Consider the following 14,318-nt stretch of genomic DNA (forward strand, 5'->3'; position numbering starts at 1 on the left):
TTGTCAGCAGTCAATTCAATTTTCTAATGAAATCATTGACAGCAGATCAGTTTTCGTGTATTCTGCCGTGTGCAGGTAAAGAGCAGTAACTGCAAATTTTTCATTTTTGATTTTTTTTGCACTTTTGTCATCAATTGTACGTTTCCTTTATTGTACATGCTCGCTTAATTGGTTTCCGCTGAAAAAAAGGCGCGAAAAAAACGTTTAATTCCAACATTTTTCTATTGTTAGTACTGAATCCACCACACATTTCTTCAAATATCTCGAAAACTAATTTCTGCAGATACTGCCGTTTACCTGCACACGGCAGTATTGTATATGTTGTGTATAACAATAACAGCTTGTCTTATTTCAGCTTAGGGGTGCTGCATGACGGCAAATATAATGAGTGCGATCAAAATAAATACATCATGTCATCCAAAACAGGACCTGGAAAAGTTCATTGGTCCAGATGCAGTAATCGATACATCAATGATTTCATTCAGTAAGTACAGTTGGATGAGAATTAAAAGTAATTGGCATTATTTAAAATGCCGATATTAAAATAAAAGTTATTGTGGGTTTAGGTCGAGTTTCTTTTGATTTTTTTAAAACTAAATTAACTGGTACAGAGAAAGAAGTATTTTAATTTTCATCTTTACTGTAGTGCTATTCTAAAAAATTAGTTATGTGTTTGATGACGTAGTGGTTTTGCAAAATCATTAAATCTGCAAATACATATCACAAATTTGAAGAGGCCTGGTACTTGAGGAGGTGACGTTCAAAATGAGATTTATTACAAGGCTAAAAGTTTTTAGTAGAAGCAAAAAAATCCTCTTTTTCGGATATGCAATAGGAATAAGCAGCAAATCCAGTTTTTCTAACACATTTTAGCTAAATAAGATTTTTTCTTAACTTTCTGCTGAAGTAATCGTAATAATTAAGTTATTTATCGTGAAATATTGGAATAAGTTACTTTTGATCGACTAGTTATGATTAACTCCATTTGAATGGGCTTGCAGTGGATTAAAGCTTTTGTATACGGTACAACTACCGCTAAATTACTATTAACTGCTATAATAAATAATAAGGAAAAAGAAAATAAAACTCTTATGGTCGACAAGCTATAGACAAAATATTTATCTCAAAAGTGCAAGAAATGACTGCAGGCATGGTCAGTGGCAAATTTTGGAGAAGAAGCAGCTAGGGGTGATTGACTTGGAATATTTCCTTTTTTTATTGCCACTGAAATGGAATACATTCTTTTCAAACAAATTGTTCTTTTCTCTATCCCATTTAAGACGAAGAAATGTTTTTTGATCTGTACTTTTTATATTATCGTTTCTATAAGGTCACAAGAAATAACTTGGATACACATAATGCATTATAATTTCAATGCTAATGAAAATATTGCTACTAAACATCAAAATAAATTTGAATACATTATTTCGTCTAAGAAATTTAAAATTTTTTCGAGGTGGTTACCTCTAGCCTTAACACAGACCTTTAAACGCGTCACAAATTTTCGGCTATGGGTTGCAACTCACTGATATTTTATTCCATTCCTTGAATAAGGATTTCTTTCGGGCGGAGCTTCCCAAACTTTATAGCCAACGGACCCCTTTCATAGACCAATACTTCATGCGAACCCCCCACCCCAAAAAAGAGATCTTCGGGGGCGCCTCTAAATGATGTCATACTTTTTTCCCACATGCTTGACCCCCCCCCCTCCGCCGTGTCACAAAGTGACATATTTCACCTTACCTCCTCCTCTTGTCACGCTATTTTTCATAAGCATTTTGCTATAATAAGATGTGCTAGTTACCTGCTCCTTTCTCTTGTCAGAAACTGAAACAATTTCCCGAACCCATCCCCCCCTCAAAACGTGACTTCGCTTTTGGTTACTAGGCATAACTTTATTTACAAATTCTGAGTACAAAAATCTAATTAATCAGACAGAAATCAATTGGTAACAAAACAATGAAAATTCAAAGTGAAACATCGAATTAATGGGTAGAGTGAGGTTGTTCTAGCTGACACAATTTTACTGCATTAGGTTTAATTTTTGACTGCTGGAGTAGAATACTAGGTTCAGAATCTAGACAGCTTGGGTATTTAGTTTTGCAGAGTAATCCTTGAACACTTTTTGAACTCGAACACTTGTTCCTTTTTTAGAACACTTTTAAGCACTTTTTGGAACAGCTTTCAAAACATTTCTGTAATTTGGTTCAACAGACATTTTTACATTTTTGGGGACGCATTTGAGAACTTTTTTTGAACACTGACACGTGTCTCTTCTTTTAGAACACTTTGTAACACAGTTTTTGGGCCTTTCTTACAGTACCTATGGATCACCCTTTTGATTATACCAGTAGTTTTTGTGGTTAATTTTACAGCAGTATTTGTTGGGCAGCTGCAATTGCCGCCGGCAATGAACAGTCTTCGACAACGGAGGGCCTTCCTTTGTCCCTCCTTCCCAACACCAACCGATAGCGATTCATTCCATCAAAATTTCTAGTAGTATCATATTGAGAGCTTCTATTGGTTAGTATGAAGAAAGATGTTGAAATTATATTTGTACGAAAGATGGCAATTATTTCACAAGTGTGCCCAAATGGGTTTCTAATCTGTTCTCAAACATGTACTCAATCTTAAGTTTAACAAATATCCCGAGCGTATAACATTTAGATTAAATTTGAACCACATGTCAGTTTTATTTTTCACGGAGTAAATTCGGAACACATTTTAATGCACATTAAGGCAATTGGAACACTTTCTCTGAATTAAAGTGTTCCTAACGTAAAATACACCGCCAGCTCAGTCATTCCATCCAAGGACTGCAGTTTCGTGCTTATTAGCCCGGAATACGAAGTGACTGAGCTGGAGGTGGAGAACCTCTTAAGGGAACCAAGATAGCCAAACAAACAGGTAGCTAATATAAAATTAGCATAGACAAAAAGAATGACCGAAACAATGGTTCGGTTCGACTCAAAGATTGAAGGCAGGGCATGGTTATTTCAGTAAGTTACCACCCTATAGCCGGTACTAAGGCAGAAATACATAAAATACACCTTCAGCTCAGTCTTTCTATCCGAGGACTGCAGTTTCGTGCTTATTAGCACTCATCAGCCCGAAATACGAAGTGACTAAGCTGGAGGCGGAAAACATCTTCAGGGTGCCAAGATAGCAAAACAAACTGGTAGCTAATGTAAAATTAGCACAGACCAGAAGAGTGATCGAAACAATGGTTCGGTTCGACTCAAAGATTGAAGGCAAGGCATGATTATTTCAGTAAGTTACCGCCCTATAGCCAAGGCTAAGGCAGAAATATATAAAATATACCGCCAGCTCAGTCATTCCAAGGTAACTTACTGAAATAAGTTACGTTAATTCCCCGGTAACTTACTGAAATAACTGGCGGTGTATTTAAGTCTGATTAGTTAAGTCTACTAGTTAAGTCTGAAAAATTATGCAGTTTCTTACTGCTGCAAAAAAGCGTAACTGAAGTAATTCATAATAAATTCGAAGTATAAGTGCTTCAGACATCTGAGAACGTTATCTAAGAAATCGTTATGCATAGTTTGTAATCTAAAAAACTCAACTCCTTCCCCCCCCCCGCCCCAAAAAAAATCGAGGCCTAAAAAAGGCTCCCTGTTACTGGACGTTGATTTAGCTGTGGGGAAAAATGTCGAAACTCTACAACAAAGTTATCTATGTACAGTAGGGTGGTGCGAAAAATACTTTTTTTATATAATCAATTTCTAATAGAGCAGAAAACGTGCACATTGACATCCAAATAACGGAAAAAATAATTAAAAATTTATGAGTTATTTTTAAAATCTCGCAAAAGCTCTCAAGTTGAGAGAAAAAAATAGATAAAATCGACAAGGCCTTTTTTTTTTTTTTTTTTCAAAAAATATAGTACTTCATTTCTAACAGCATAAAAAATACACTTTGTAGTTATTAAAATGTGTAGGAAAAACTTGGCCAAATACCATTTTCAAAGTAAAAGTTATATTATTTCAAAAATTCTCAAGCTGACATAAAGCCATAAAAATATACTATTAAACATCCATTTTAATGTTTTATATGCATTTCTCTTATGCTGAAAAGACTCAGGACTCACCACGTGCAGGACCGTCGTTTCAAATTTCGCCTGGGGGCGAGGGGGGGTCAAAGGGTGAAAACTCAATGGAAGTTTCAGTAGAAAACAGCAAAAAACACGCACACCCAAATGTAAATACATTTATTTTTCAAAGCCGTGGTGGGGGTGGGCAATGAACCACCCCCTGAACCCACAAATAACGAGCCAAATCATGTGGCGGTGGTGGCAGCAAGTCGAGTCCAACTAACAACCCAACCCACCAACCAATTTGGGTGGGATTCATTATGCTGAAGTTCTTTTAATTTTGACTTTACTATAAAATATTCTTGATCTGATTGTTATCTATACTATGGAAACCTTATGGGTTTTCATTCTTGCAACAGTTTCTTGCAGCTTCTGTCAATAGTTTTGCACATATCTCTACCGATTGTGTGTGGTATCAAATTTTTAAGTTATGGCATGGCTTTGACTTTCAATGGAGTTCAAAGTTTCCTACTGCCATATTTGACAACAACGGTACAGTGGTATCAGCTTACATTTGTGCCGATCAATAAGTTCAGGATAATCTCCGGCATAAAAATTAATTAATGAAAGCTTGAAGAATCTAATTTTACACACTACTGACGACTCATTTCAGACTTTCAGTATTCTCCTGTAACCTAATTCTCGAATTTGCTGTGTGGAGTCCTATATCATAGCCGCATCGAATTCTCTGGATGACAAAAGAACGAGTTTTCTATGAATGACGGGATCAAGGATTTCTTTTAATGTTATTCAGTAGATGTTTTGTTGTTTGAATGACTTTTAGTATATGCTTTGGACCGTCTTTCACGGTGTAGTGCATCTTAATATCAAACCAAACAGGAGCTTAGGTCTTTACCATAATTTTGGCAGTAATTGCGTTACCCTTATCGGACTAATTTGGGAAACATAAGTCCTAGCACCCAGTTAGCACAGTTAACCGTTGGGAATAGAGAGGTGTGGGATTCTTAATAGCTAATTCTAGATTACTTGCTGAAATTTTTCTGTGCTCCGGGTATGGAAATTTCAGCGAAAAGGTGAAATTTCCATGTCATACTCCATCAGTAGAGAGATGTCTAAAATTTGTGACAGAGACTGCTGGAAAAGTTAACGAGCATGAAAACCGAGATAGTTTTATTTTGTAAACAACATTCAGATCAAGATCTTTGATGAAAAATTTGATACTAAGTCAAAATTTACAGAATTTCAACAGAAAAGTCACACACAAATTGGGTAGGGTGTGTGTGAGGATGGGCTGCGGAGAGAGAACTGGACTTGCTGATACCTCTACGTGGTGAGTCCTGAGTCATTTTAACATAATGGAAAAATAAGTGAAGCATTAAAACGGACGTTTAATATTCATTGAAAGCCAAAGCCTTGCCATAACATGAATATTTGATAACACACTCAGTCGGTAGAGGGATGAGCAAAACTTGGAACAGAGGTTGAAGGAAAATGTTGCAAGCGAAAAACCGAGAAGGTTTTTTCATATAGTAAACAACAATCAGATCAAGAAATTTTGATACGAATTCAGAATTTAAAGAACTTTAGCATAATGAATAACATCCAAGTTGGTTGATTGATTGGGTAGGGAGGTGAGTGAGACTCGACTTGCTGCCACCGCCACGTGATTAGCCCCATCATTAGGGGGGTCAGGGTATTTCACTGCCCCCACCCTCTCCCCACTACGCCTTTGAGAAATAAATGTATTTACATTTGGATGGGCTTGATTTTTTAGTCCAGTAGAAATGCGTTAGGGGTCAAACAAATTGCAACAGAAATGATTCTTGTGGGAAATGGTAGGTAACATGCTCCTAATGAACATACTAAAAATATACATCCGTACTGTTGGGACAAATATGTTTTTGGCCACCATTTTGAAAATCATTAAAAAAAAATTTTATTAAAAAATATCATTTGTGGGATCAAATGATAGAAAATTTCTAGCTAAAAGGAATAAAATATGAGATATTAAAAGAGAAGTGAACATACTAAAAATATTCATCCGTACTATCGCAAAAATTGGTGTTTTTTAGCCGCCATCTTTAAAAGTCATGAAAGAAATTTAGAAAATATACACCCATGCTATAGCGAAAAAGTGATTTTTTTTTTTTTGCCGCCATCTTGAAAAATCATGAAATATTTCCAAAATTGACAAAAAAAAAAACCGAAAAAAATCATGGATGGTGTCAAATAAAATAAATTTCACACTGAAAAAGGATATTAATCAGATTTTTGAACCGAAGTGCTTTTTAAGGGGAAATAGGTAGAAAATGGTAGGACTCGGCCGATGGTTCAACAATTTAGCTATCGGCATCTTCATCGGCGGCCGATGCTAACTTGCAGGAAACATCGGCCCATCGGCCTTAAAAAACATCGAAAAGCCGATGCAATTGGCCGATGTTTTTGAAAAAAAAATAAATAAGGACCTTTGTTGTTTTACTTTTCAATACAAAGTAAATTGAGTTACCGTTTTCATATAAAATCGTTTACTTAAATTTCAGTATGAATTTCTATTTTAGTCACCCCTGAAAGAGTTTTTAATACTGCATTAAGGTACCAAACAAGTTAATTGTCGCGTTGTTTCTTGCAACTGGATGTACGTATGTACCTCTCATAAGTCATAACTCAAAAATGGTAAGCTGTAGAATGCTAAATTTTCGCATGTGGGGTGTGCGTACGTTCCAGTTGTGCACTTTCCTTTTTGTTTTCGATAGGGTGTTCTAAAAAGCCTATTTACTTATTTTTTGTGACTATTAATTACTTATTTCAATGCAAAACTAATTTAGCGTCTCAGACTGACGATCATTTGGTGATATTTGGCCGCATTGGAGACCATGGAAACAAATATGAGATGGCGAAACCGGTTTTTTTCATTTTGTTAGATTCCCCTTTGAACCGACGGTAATTTTTAATTTTTCGATATTTGTAATATGAATCACAGTATTGCAGTTTTTTCTGTATCGCTTCGGCGGAGCTACAAGTTTGAGGCCTGTCGAAATACATTCTGGGGCCCTATTTCTTCATCACAGAAGTTGTAAAACATTTATCATAGGCATTTTTGTAATTCCTACGGTTCCCCTATGGTTAAGGGGCCTCTCGCGCAATTGCAACATTTGCTATATTTTAAATCCGCCACTGCACATCAAAACAAACTTGGGTGCAAGTATTAAAAGGGTTTTTCTGCTCAATGTTTCTGATTATTTTGAACTCTATTTTTTACGACTATTTTTGTATTTCCGAGAACACTTATGTGCCCCTCCTCCCACTCCCCCAATTTCTGAAACTAAACTCTAGTTGTACTTCTGAGTTGTTTAAAACTAAAACCATTGATAAAATTAGAGATTTTTTTTTTAAAGCTTTATCTATTGTTTAGGAAGAATTTCGAGCATTAATGTAAGAAATTGATTAAAGACATTTTGAGTGGTGACATAATTCGGAATTCAAAGGGACTTTTGAATTTTTTTTTCGGAAGTGCTGAAGTAGATTCAGAAACTCTTCCAGGCGTTGATGGTAGCGGTTCTGTACTATAAAAAGGGGGCCGAAGTTGGGGCCAAAGTTTAATGTTGTGAATTACTCCAAAAGATGAGGTTCAAAAAAGATTAAACAATCAATTTGTTCAATATTACGTGTGCAAACATCAGATCAAGTAGTATATGTATTCAGTGATTAACTTGTTGTAAATATTGAGTTTGTTTATTTTGGCTGCGTTTTAAGAACCTCGCTCTTTTCATGGCTATTTCTTTTTTCCGTAAAATTTGTGTCACTGTTATAGCTTTTATGAAAAATGCAAACTTTTCTGTTCATAAACTTTAAATAAGTATACAAATATTCCTGTTAGGATTTAATATTGTAATTTATCTGTTACCTTTTTTGTTTAATTTGATGACTAAAAAATTTCTACGTGCACTCTTTCCACTTTAATTGCGTAATTTGTTGACGGTTTCATAGTTTTATTCTTATTATTTTATTTTATTTTTGAATGATTAAACAACATAATTTAATGTTTTTTAACTGTCTTTAGTGTACCTAAATCCATACATTATTACAATATTACTGAAATCTTAGTTATATGTTCAATTAAAGGAGAAAACAAATCAATTGGTTATTAAACAGTCTCGTTGTCTTTCTTTCTTTTTTTTTTTTTTTTTTTTTTGACTGTTGTTTTTTGTCTTCCATCGTACAGCAGTCAAAAAAGGAGAAGCATAACTACACCCTGTACAGATTATACGTAGTACGATCCAAAAGTTCGAGGGACAAGCTGTATTATCAAACCTTACCCAGAATAGTTCACATTACCGAAGCACATCCACCTTCAAAAAATCACCTTGAGGGACTATGCATTTCTGCCAGTGTTCATATAACGTTTAGAAACACTTCTGGAAGCCACTTTTTCGCTACCTTCTGTGGTGCAGTTTTATCTTCTCCTGACGGAAAAAGCGGCGCCCATGCAAATGTTTTTTTGCTGAGAACAGGTAAAAGTCACACGGAGCCAAGTCCGACGAAACGTTATGTTATTTGTTTGTCATATTAGAGTATTGACCAATCAAACAGTGCATCCTCAACATGAAAGTCGACTTCTTCCCCACGATGAAGTTAAAGCAGCAGCGCAAGAGGCCTTACAGAAGGTTGCGACAAATGTGTTCCAGGAGTCCTTCTAAAAGCTATACGAACGTTGGCATAAGTGCATAGTCGTTCAAGGTGACTATTTTGTAGATATATGTACTTCGGTAATGTGAACTAGTCAGGGTAAGGTTTTATACAACTTGTCCTCAAACTCTTAGATCATACTACGTGCGTGTGAGTTTTCAACTTACTATTTCATAACGTTTTTGAGTGACGCAAGTTTTCGCGCATAAAGACATCACAAAAGAATTTGCGATAATTAAGTAAGGAGGTGTTCAAAATGGATATTTTGGTCATCTATATGTTCTTAGGTACATATGCATGTACACATGTGCCGAAAAAACTTGTGAAGTTTAAATTGGGTAATCGTAATAGAAATTTATGTCGAAATCTGATTTTTTTTTTTTTTTTTGTGATTACAATTCCTTATTCGGAGCAAGGAAGCAAAGTGAAAAGAATTAATGATTCCCTGACAATCTTATCAATTTATTTCTGTTAGATTTTCTTTTCTTTTTTTTTTGCCATCGGCCTATGGCATCGGCCATCGGCCATCGGCAATCGGCCATTTGGAGGAAAACAATCGGCAATCGGCCATCGGCCATCTTTGAACAATCGGCCAACAATCGGCATCGGCCCATTGGCCAAAAAATGCCATCGGTCGAGTCCTTGAAAATGGTAAAACAATTACAACATGCTTACATGAACTTGTGTTCGGTGCAAACACAAGTTCCTCTGCTAATGCAATTCTTCGCAGACCATAATCCATTTGCTATTCTTTCAAGTGGTTTATGGAATATTTTTAACGGAATGGTGGATAGAAAAAACAAAGTTACTGCAGAAACTTTCTGATGTCATTGGAAGAAATATCCAAGATAAACTCACCGGCAATAAGCGCCAAGTCTCCCATTTTGGGAACCTTCAATCAAGATTTTTTTCTTCATCAAGTAATTAAGATATCATTTGGAATTTTTTTAAAATGAATGATAGAGAACCAAACTTTACTGGTAATTTTTTCAAAAAGGTTTGGAATGTAAATTCTTTTTTGAAAATTTTTTAAATTTTGCGAAAATTTCTTGTTTTTGCATTACACGGGGAAAAAATTCCCTAAAAATAATAAATGCAAATGCAGGAAATTAGGAACATGGAATAAGAAGCTCAATAGACCTTTTTTCAAATCAAAACAAACAGGGTCCAAGAAAAATAATTTAAAGTAGTTTTAGAGGACTTTATTTACTGAAGTCCCAAAATGGGAGACTTGGCGTGTTCTGATTAGCAGAGCAAGTCATGCCCAGTAGAAATCGTCTTCACCCATTTTTGCATGAATGAACTCTCCCCTTTTTTCCTGTTGAAGCCACAGCCCCCTTTGTAGTTTCTCATTATAAACACTCTTTTGTTGTTCAAGGTCAAGAGCAGGTGCTTTTATCAAAACAAGTAACATTCCATTCGTTTAGAAGAAAGTTCTGAAAAAACAGGGGTGCCAATCCTCCCTAAGGAGGATGACACATCTCTCGGAATTTCGACAGATCACGAAAGAGATTTCTGTAAAAGGAGTTCATATTCCCTTTAAAACTATTCCTCCCCTCTCCAAAAAAATATTTTATAGCTCAGTCAGCTCCATGCTCCCTTCCCCCTTGAGGGCGCTCCCCCGTCAATTAGAAAGGTTGAATTTCAATAGAGAAATTTATTCACCTTTTTCTCTTTTAATCAAAAATGTAGTAAGAATTTTTGACTTTGCTACGAGCTTCAAACACTATTAAAATAATATATTTTAGCTTAAAACAAGAAGATGAGTGCAGCATCACTTGTTTGTGAATCGCCAATTTCTTTTCAGATAGTTGAGAAAAAAAACTTTAATTGAAATCGTTTTGATCACAGATAATGCGATAACTGTCTCTATTTATATTTTTACCATGTATCGTAATTTGTTGGATGAAATCGGAGAAACTATGACCGTTGATAATTCCTCAATGCGAAGCATGCTAGACATTTATCTCTAAAAACATTATGGTGATGAATAAATCATGTCATCAAACATGTTGTGAAGCAACCGAAATGTTGACTGCAAAAAAACTCTTGCCTATAATAACACAATTGCACCATCAGGGAACCCAAAAATATCTTAGTTCCATTTTATAAGATACATTTTATCTAGTGCTTCATGTCATTGTCATTTACCATTGCTCGATTACCCTACAAGGTTAATAGAAAAAAGCTACCTCTTCTCATTTTGTGTATGAAAATCCTAAGGCTTTTTGCTAAAAGGTAGTAAAATGTGTGGGAAAAGTTCCGTTTTGTACAAAAATGTATAAGAAGAAGGAATGCAACAAGAATGAAAACCAGACACGGAGTGATGTACGGGCAGAGGGAGGGGGGGGGAGACATTCTTAAGGGCCCCAACGGCTCAAGAAATTGAAAATAACTAGCATACTAATACTTATTAATGTTGCAAATATACACTGCTAGCCTCTGGGGCTGGCCTCCACAGCTTTTGTTGCTAGGGGGCCCAAAATGTATAGCTTTGGGTGTCATGAAAACTTAAAAGTTCTACATTTTAAAGCTTGAATATGTTAAATATAGACATAAAGTACCAATACCTAGCCATATTAATTACATAAAAACGATTTTAGGGCTTTCTTATTGGATTTAGCCAGAAATTATTCAAGTATCAACATAGTGGCAGGGATATGTATGTTGTCCCCATTAAACGCCAAGTCTCCCATTTTGGGACCATACCATATCTCCTAACCTAATAAATATTTTTGCGAAATTTCAGCTACATATGATTAGAGATGTGTATTGAATATCAAAACACATGAAAACTTAAGTATTTTCAATGTGGTTCATATATCGGCACTTAATGGGTTAACGATGGAACTACTGAAATTAGACCACGTAGTAGCGATGAGTAACGCGAGTACTGAAAAAAGGAGTCATTGCTCGTGAGACTCACTACGTAAATTCACGTCTTTTAACACAGGGGAGCTTGCATGTATCTCCTTAGACAATAACACTGAAGATGCTAGTGGATTTTTAAATCACGAGTTATCTACTATGGCAACTGCACTATTTGACCTTAGTACTCAGCAAATGAGAAAAACAGATAAATCTTCATTGCCATAATCATTAGACACCTTGAATGTTAATACAATATCACCAGAATACTTCCTACTTTCTTGATGGTGGCGCATTGGTTTATCAGATACCATGATCCACGTCTAAAATATTTGGAGATACGAAGCATGTAAAAGCAAATGATGAGGAAAAGAGACAATAGCATTCAATGGGTATAAGAAACCAAATGTAAAAGACATGGAGCACATGTTGTGCATAAAACCAGTCGCTAGTTGAAGTAGTACTTGATGAAAACTCAGCTATAATTATTCTGAAAAACAATTTTCTTTCCAATTCTGTACTGGCGAGTTGTTTTTAAAGGAAAGGTCATCCTGTGATTCAAGCGGAATTTGACGCTGAGATGGCGATAGTAAAAGAAACTAAAAATTGAACAGGTAAAACACGTGACGGTAGTTGCGGATGTTGCAGACATTTTAATCCTTTTACTATATCATTCTTTTAAGAATATTTTAATACATCACCCCCGAGGGTGCCCTGTTCCTGTTACTGTAGGGGACTCACAAGATGAATATTTTAATATAGTTTGCCACATAATCTTATAAAGTTTGTGACATTCAAGCCATTCAGAAATCTACTGCTGCGAAAGCCATGTTACGTTTTCTTGAAATGCCATAAGGAATATACGGTAATAATATTTCAACTATTGTATGTATTTATTAAAACTGAATCCAACATCGGCTTCCATATTAATCAACTAATAATACAACTGAATAATAATATCTATTATCATGAACATCTTTTGTTCTTAAGATTTGACCTTCAAGACTGTTGAGCATGCTATTTCGGATCGCCGAAAGATGTTACTTAGGAATATTTGGGGGAAATTGGTTGTAAGATTATTGTGTCACTATATGGAGGTAATATCAACCCAGACCACTTAAATGCGTTTCGCTATAAGCAATACCTTAGGAAAATAACTTCAGCTAAAAAAGAGTTTGACATAGCTCGTTTGCCCCCAATGCAAAATGCATCGAAATATCATCTATATCGAGTACATTTGCAGGGCTTTATTTGGAAAATCCTTGAGTTACAAACTCCCGATCCCATACTTTGGAGATGGCAGTTGGCAGATGGAGAATTTCAGCCAATATCCGGACTTCAGCCTAGCACAAAATCAACTCTTAAATATAATTAAATATGTTTGACAAAATACACTAGAAGAACCATGTAACACTACAAAATATAGATGTCGTCGATGTAGACTTTCATACTCGGTAATTTGGGAAAACTGTTGTGGAAATAACTGCACAAACATAGGAGACATTTTGAATTTGGATGAAGATGAGATGGTGATGTAAATTTGGGATTGTAATGGATGATTTTGGTGATGTAAATATTTTATTTTATGAAGCTCCTTTAAATTCATGATTTTGTTTCATCTTCTTACTTTCTTTTTGAATGAATTTATTCAACTTTTTTGAAAAAGTACTCGGACGCAAAGTAATCCACAGTTCTTAAACCGCTTAGATTAATAAATAATGTTTTTAACACAACAAGAGACGTCAGTGTTTTGGCTCCTATTTCATTATTGCCTTCACTCAGTCCAAATAAAAATCATTTTCTCTTTGAGCATGAAATTTTCTTCTATTTGATACCACACATGATGTTTTTTATTTAAAATTTTTCCATGATTTTTCAAGGTGGCGACAAAAAAAAAAAAAACATTTCTCGCTTCAGTATGCGTAAGTAAATTTTTATTCTGCCCACTTTACTTCCAATATCCCATTTCATTTTCCTATTCAACATGAAATTTCCTTTCATTTGATACCACACACAATTAAAAAAAAAGAGTCATGGTTTTTTCAAAATGGCAGCCAAAAAAAAAACCGCATAATTCACTACAATATAGATGTATACTTTTTGTATCTTTACTTCACTTTAAGTATCCCATATTATATTCCTTTTCAGCATGAAATTTCCTTTCATTTGATAATACACATATTTTTTTTTTAATTATTAAAGTTTTTTCATGGATTTTCAAGATGGCGGCCAAAAAACGCATTCGTCCCAACAGTATGGATGTATATTTTTAGTATGTTTATTAGGAGTGTGTTACCTACCATTTACCAGAAGAATCATTTCTGTTGCAATTTGTTTAACCCCAAGGTGTTTTTTGGCCTATTTCTACTGCACTATTTGCTGTTTTCCATTAAAACTTCAATTAAATTTACTCCCTTTGACCCCCCCCCCTACCCTGACAAATTTTGAAATGACGGGCCTGCACTTGGTGAGTCGTGACTCATTTCAGCATAAGAGAAATATATGTAAAACATTAAAACGGATCCTTAATAGTAAATTTTTATAGCTTTATGTCGGCTTTAGAATCATTGCAAATATAACTTTTACTTTTAAAATGGTATTTTAAGGCTTTCTGCACGAATTCAAATGATCAACAATGTGCTCCCAAGTTTTTCCTATACGTTTCGGTAACTACAAAGTGTATTATTTAATCTAT

At 35.0% G+C, this 14,318-nt stretch overlaps 1 protein-coding gene across 1 annotated transcript in view; it reads left to right on the forward strand.

Moving 5' to 3' along the window:
- The window catches only part of LOC129218190 (A disintegrin and metalloproteinase with thrombospondin motifs adt-1-like), a 65,616-nt gene that overhangs the window by 667 nt on the left and 50,631 nt on the right, over positions 1-14,318 (forward strand). Inside the window, exon 2 of the mRNA XM_054852407.1 lies at positions 356-484. Within this exon, the coding sequence (XP_054708382.1) occupies positions 356-484 (129 nt within the window). The remainder of the gene's footprint in view (positions 1-355; positions 485-14,318) is intronic.

Source organism: Uloborus diversus, chromosome 3 (assembly GCF_026930045.1).
Source record: "Uloborus diversus isolate 005 chromosome 3, Udiv.v.3.1, whole genome shotgun sequence".
Taxonomy (NCBI): Eukaryota; Metazoa; Arthropoda; class Arachnida; order Araneae; family Uloboridae; genus Uloborus; species Uloborus diversus.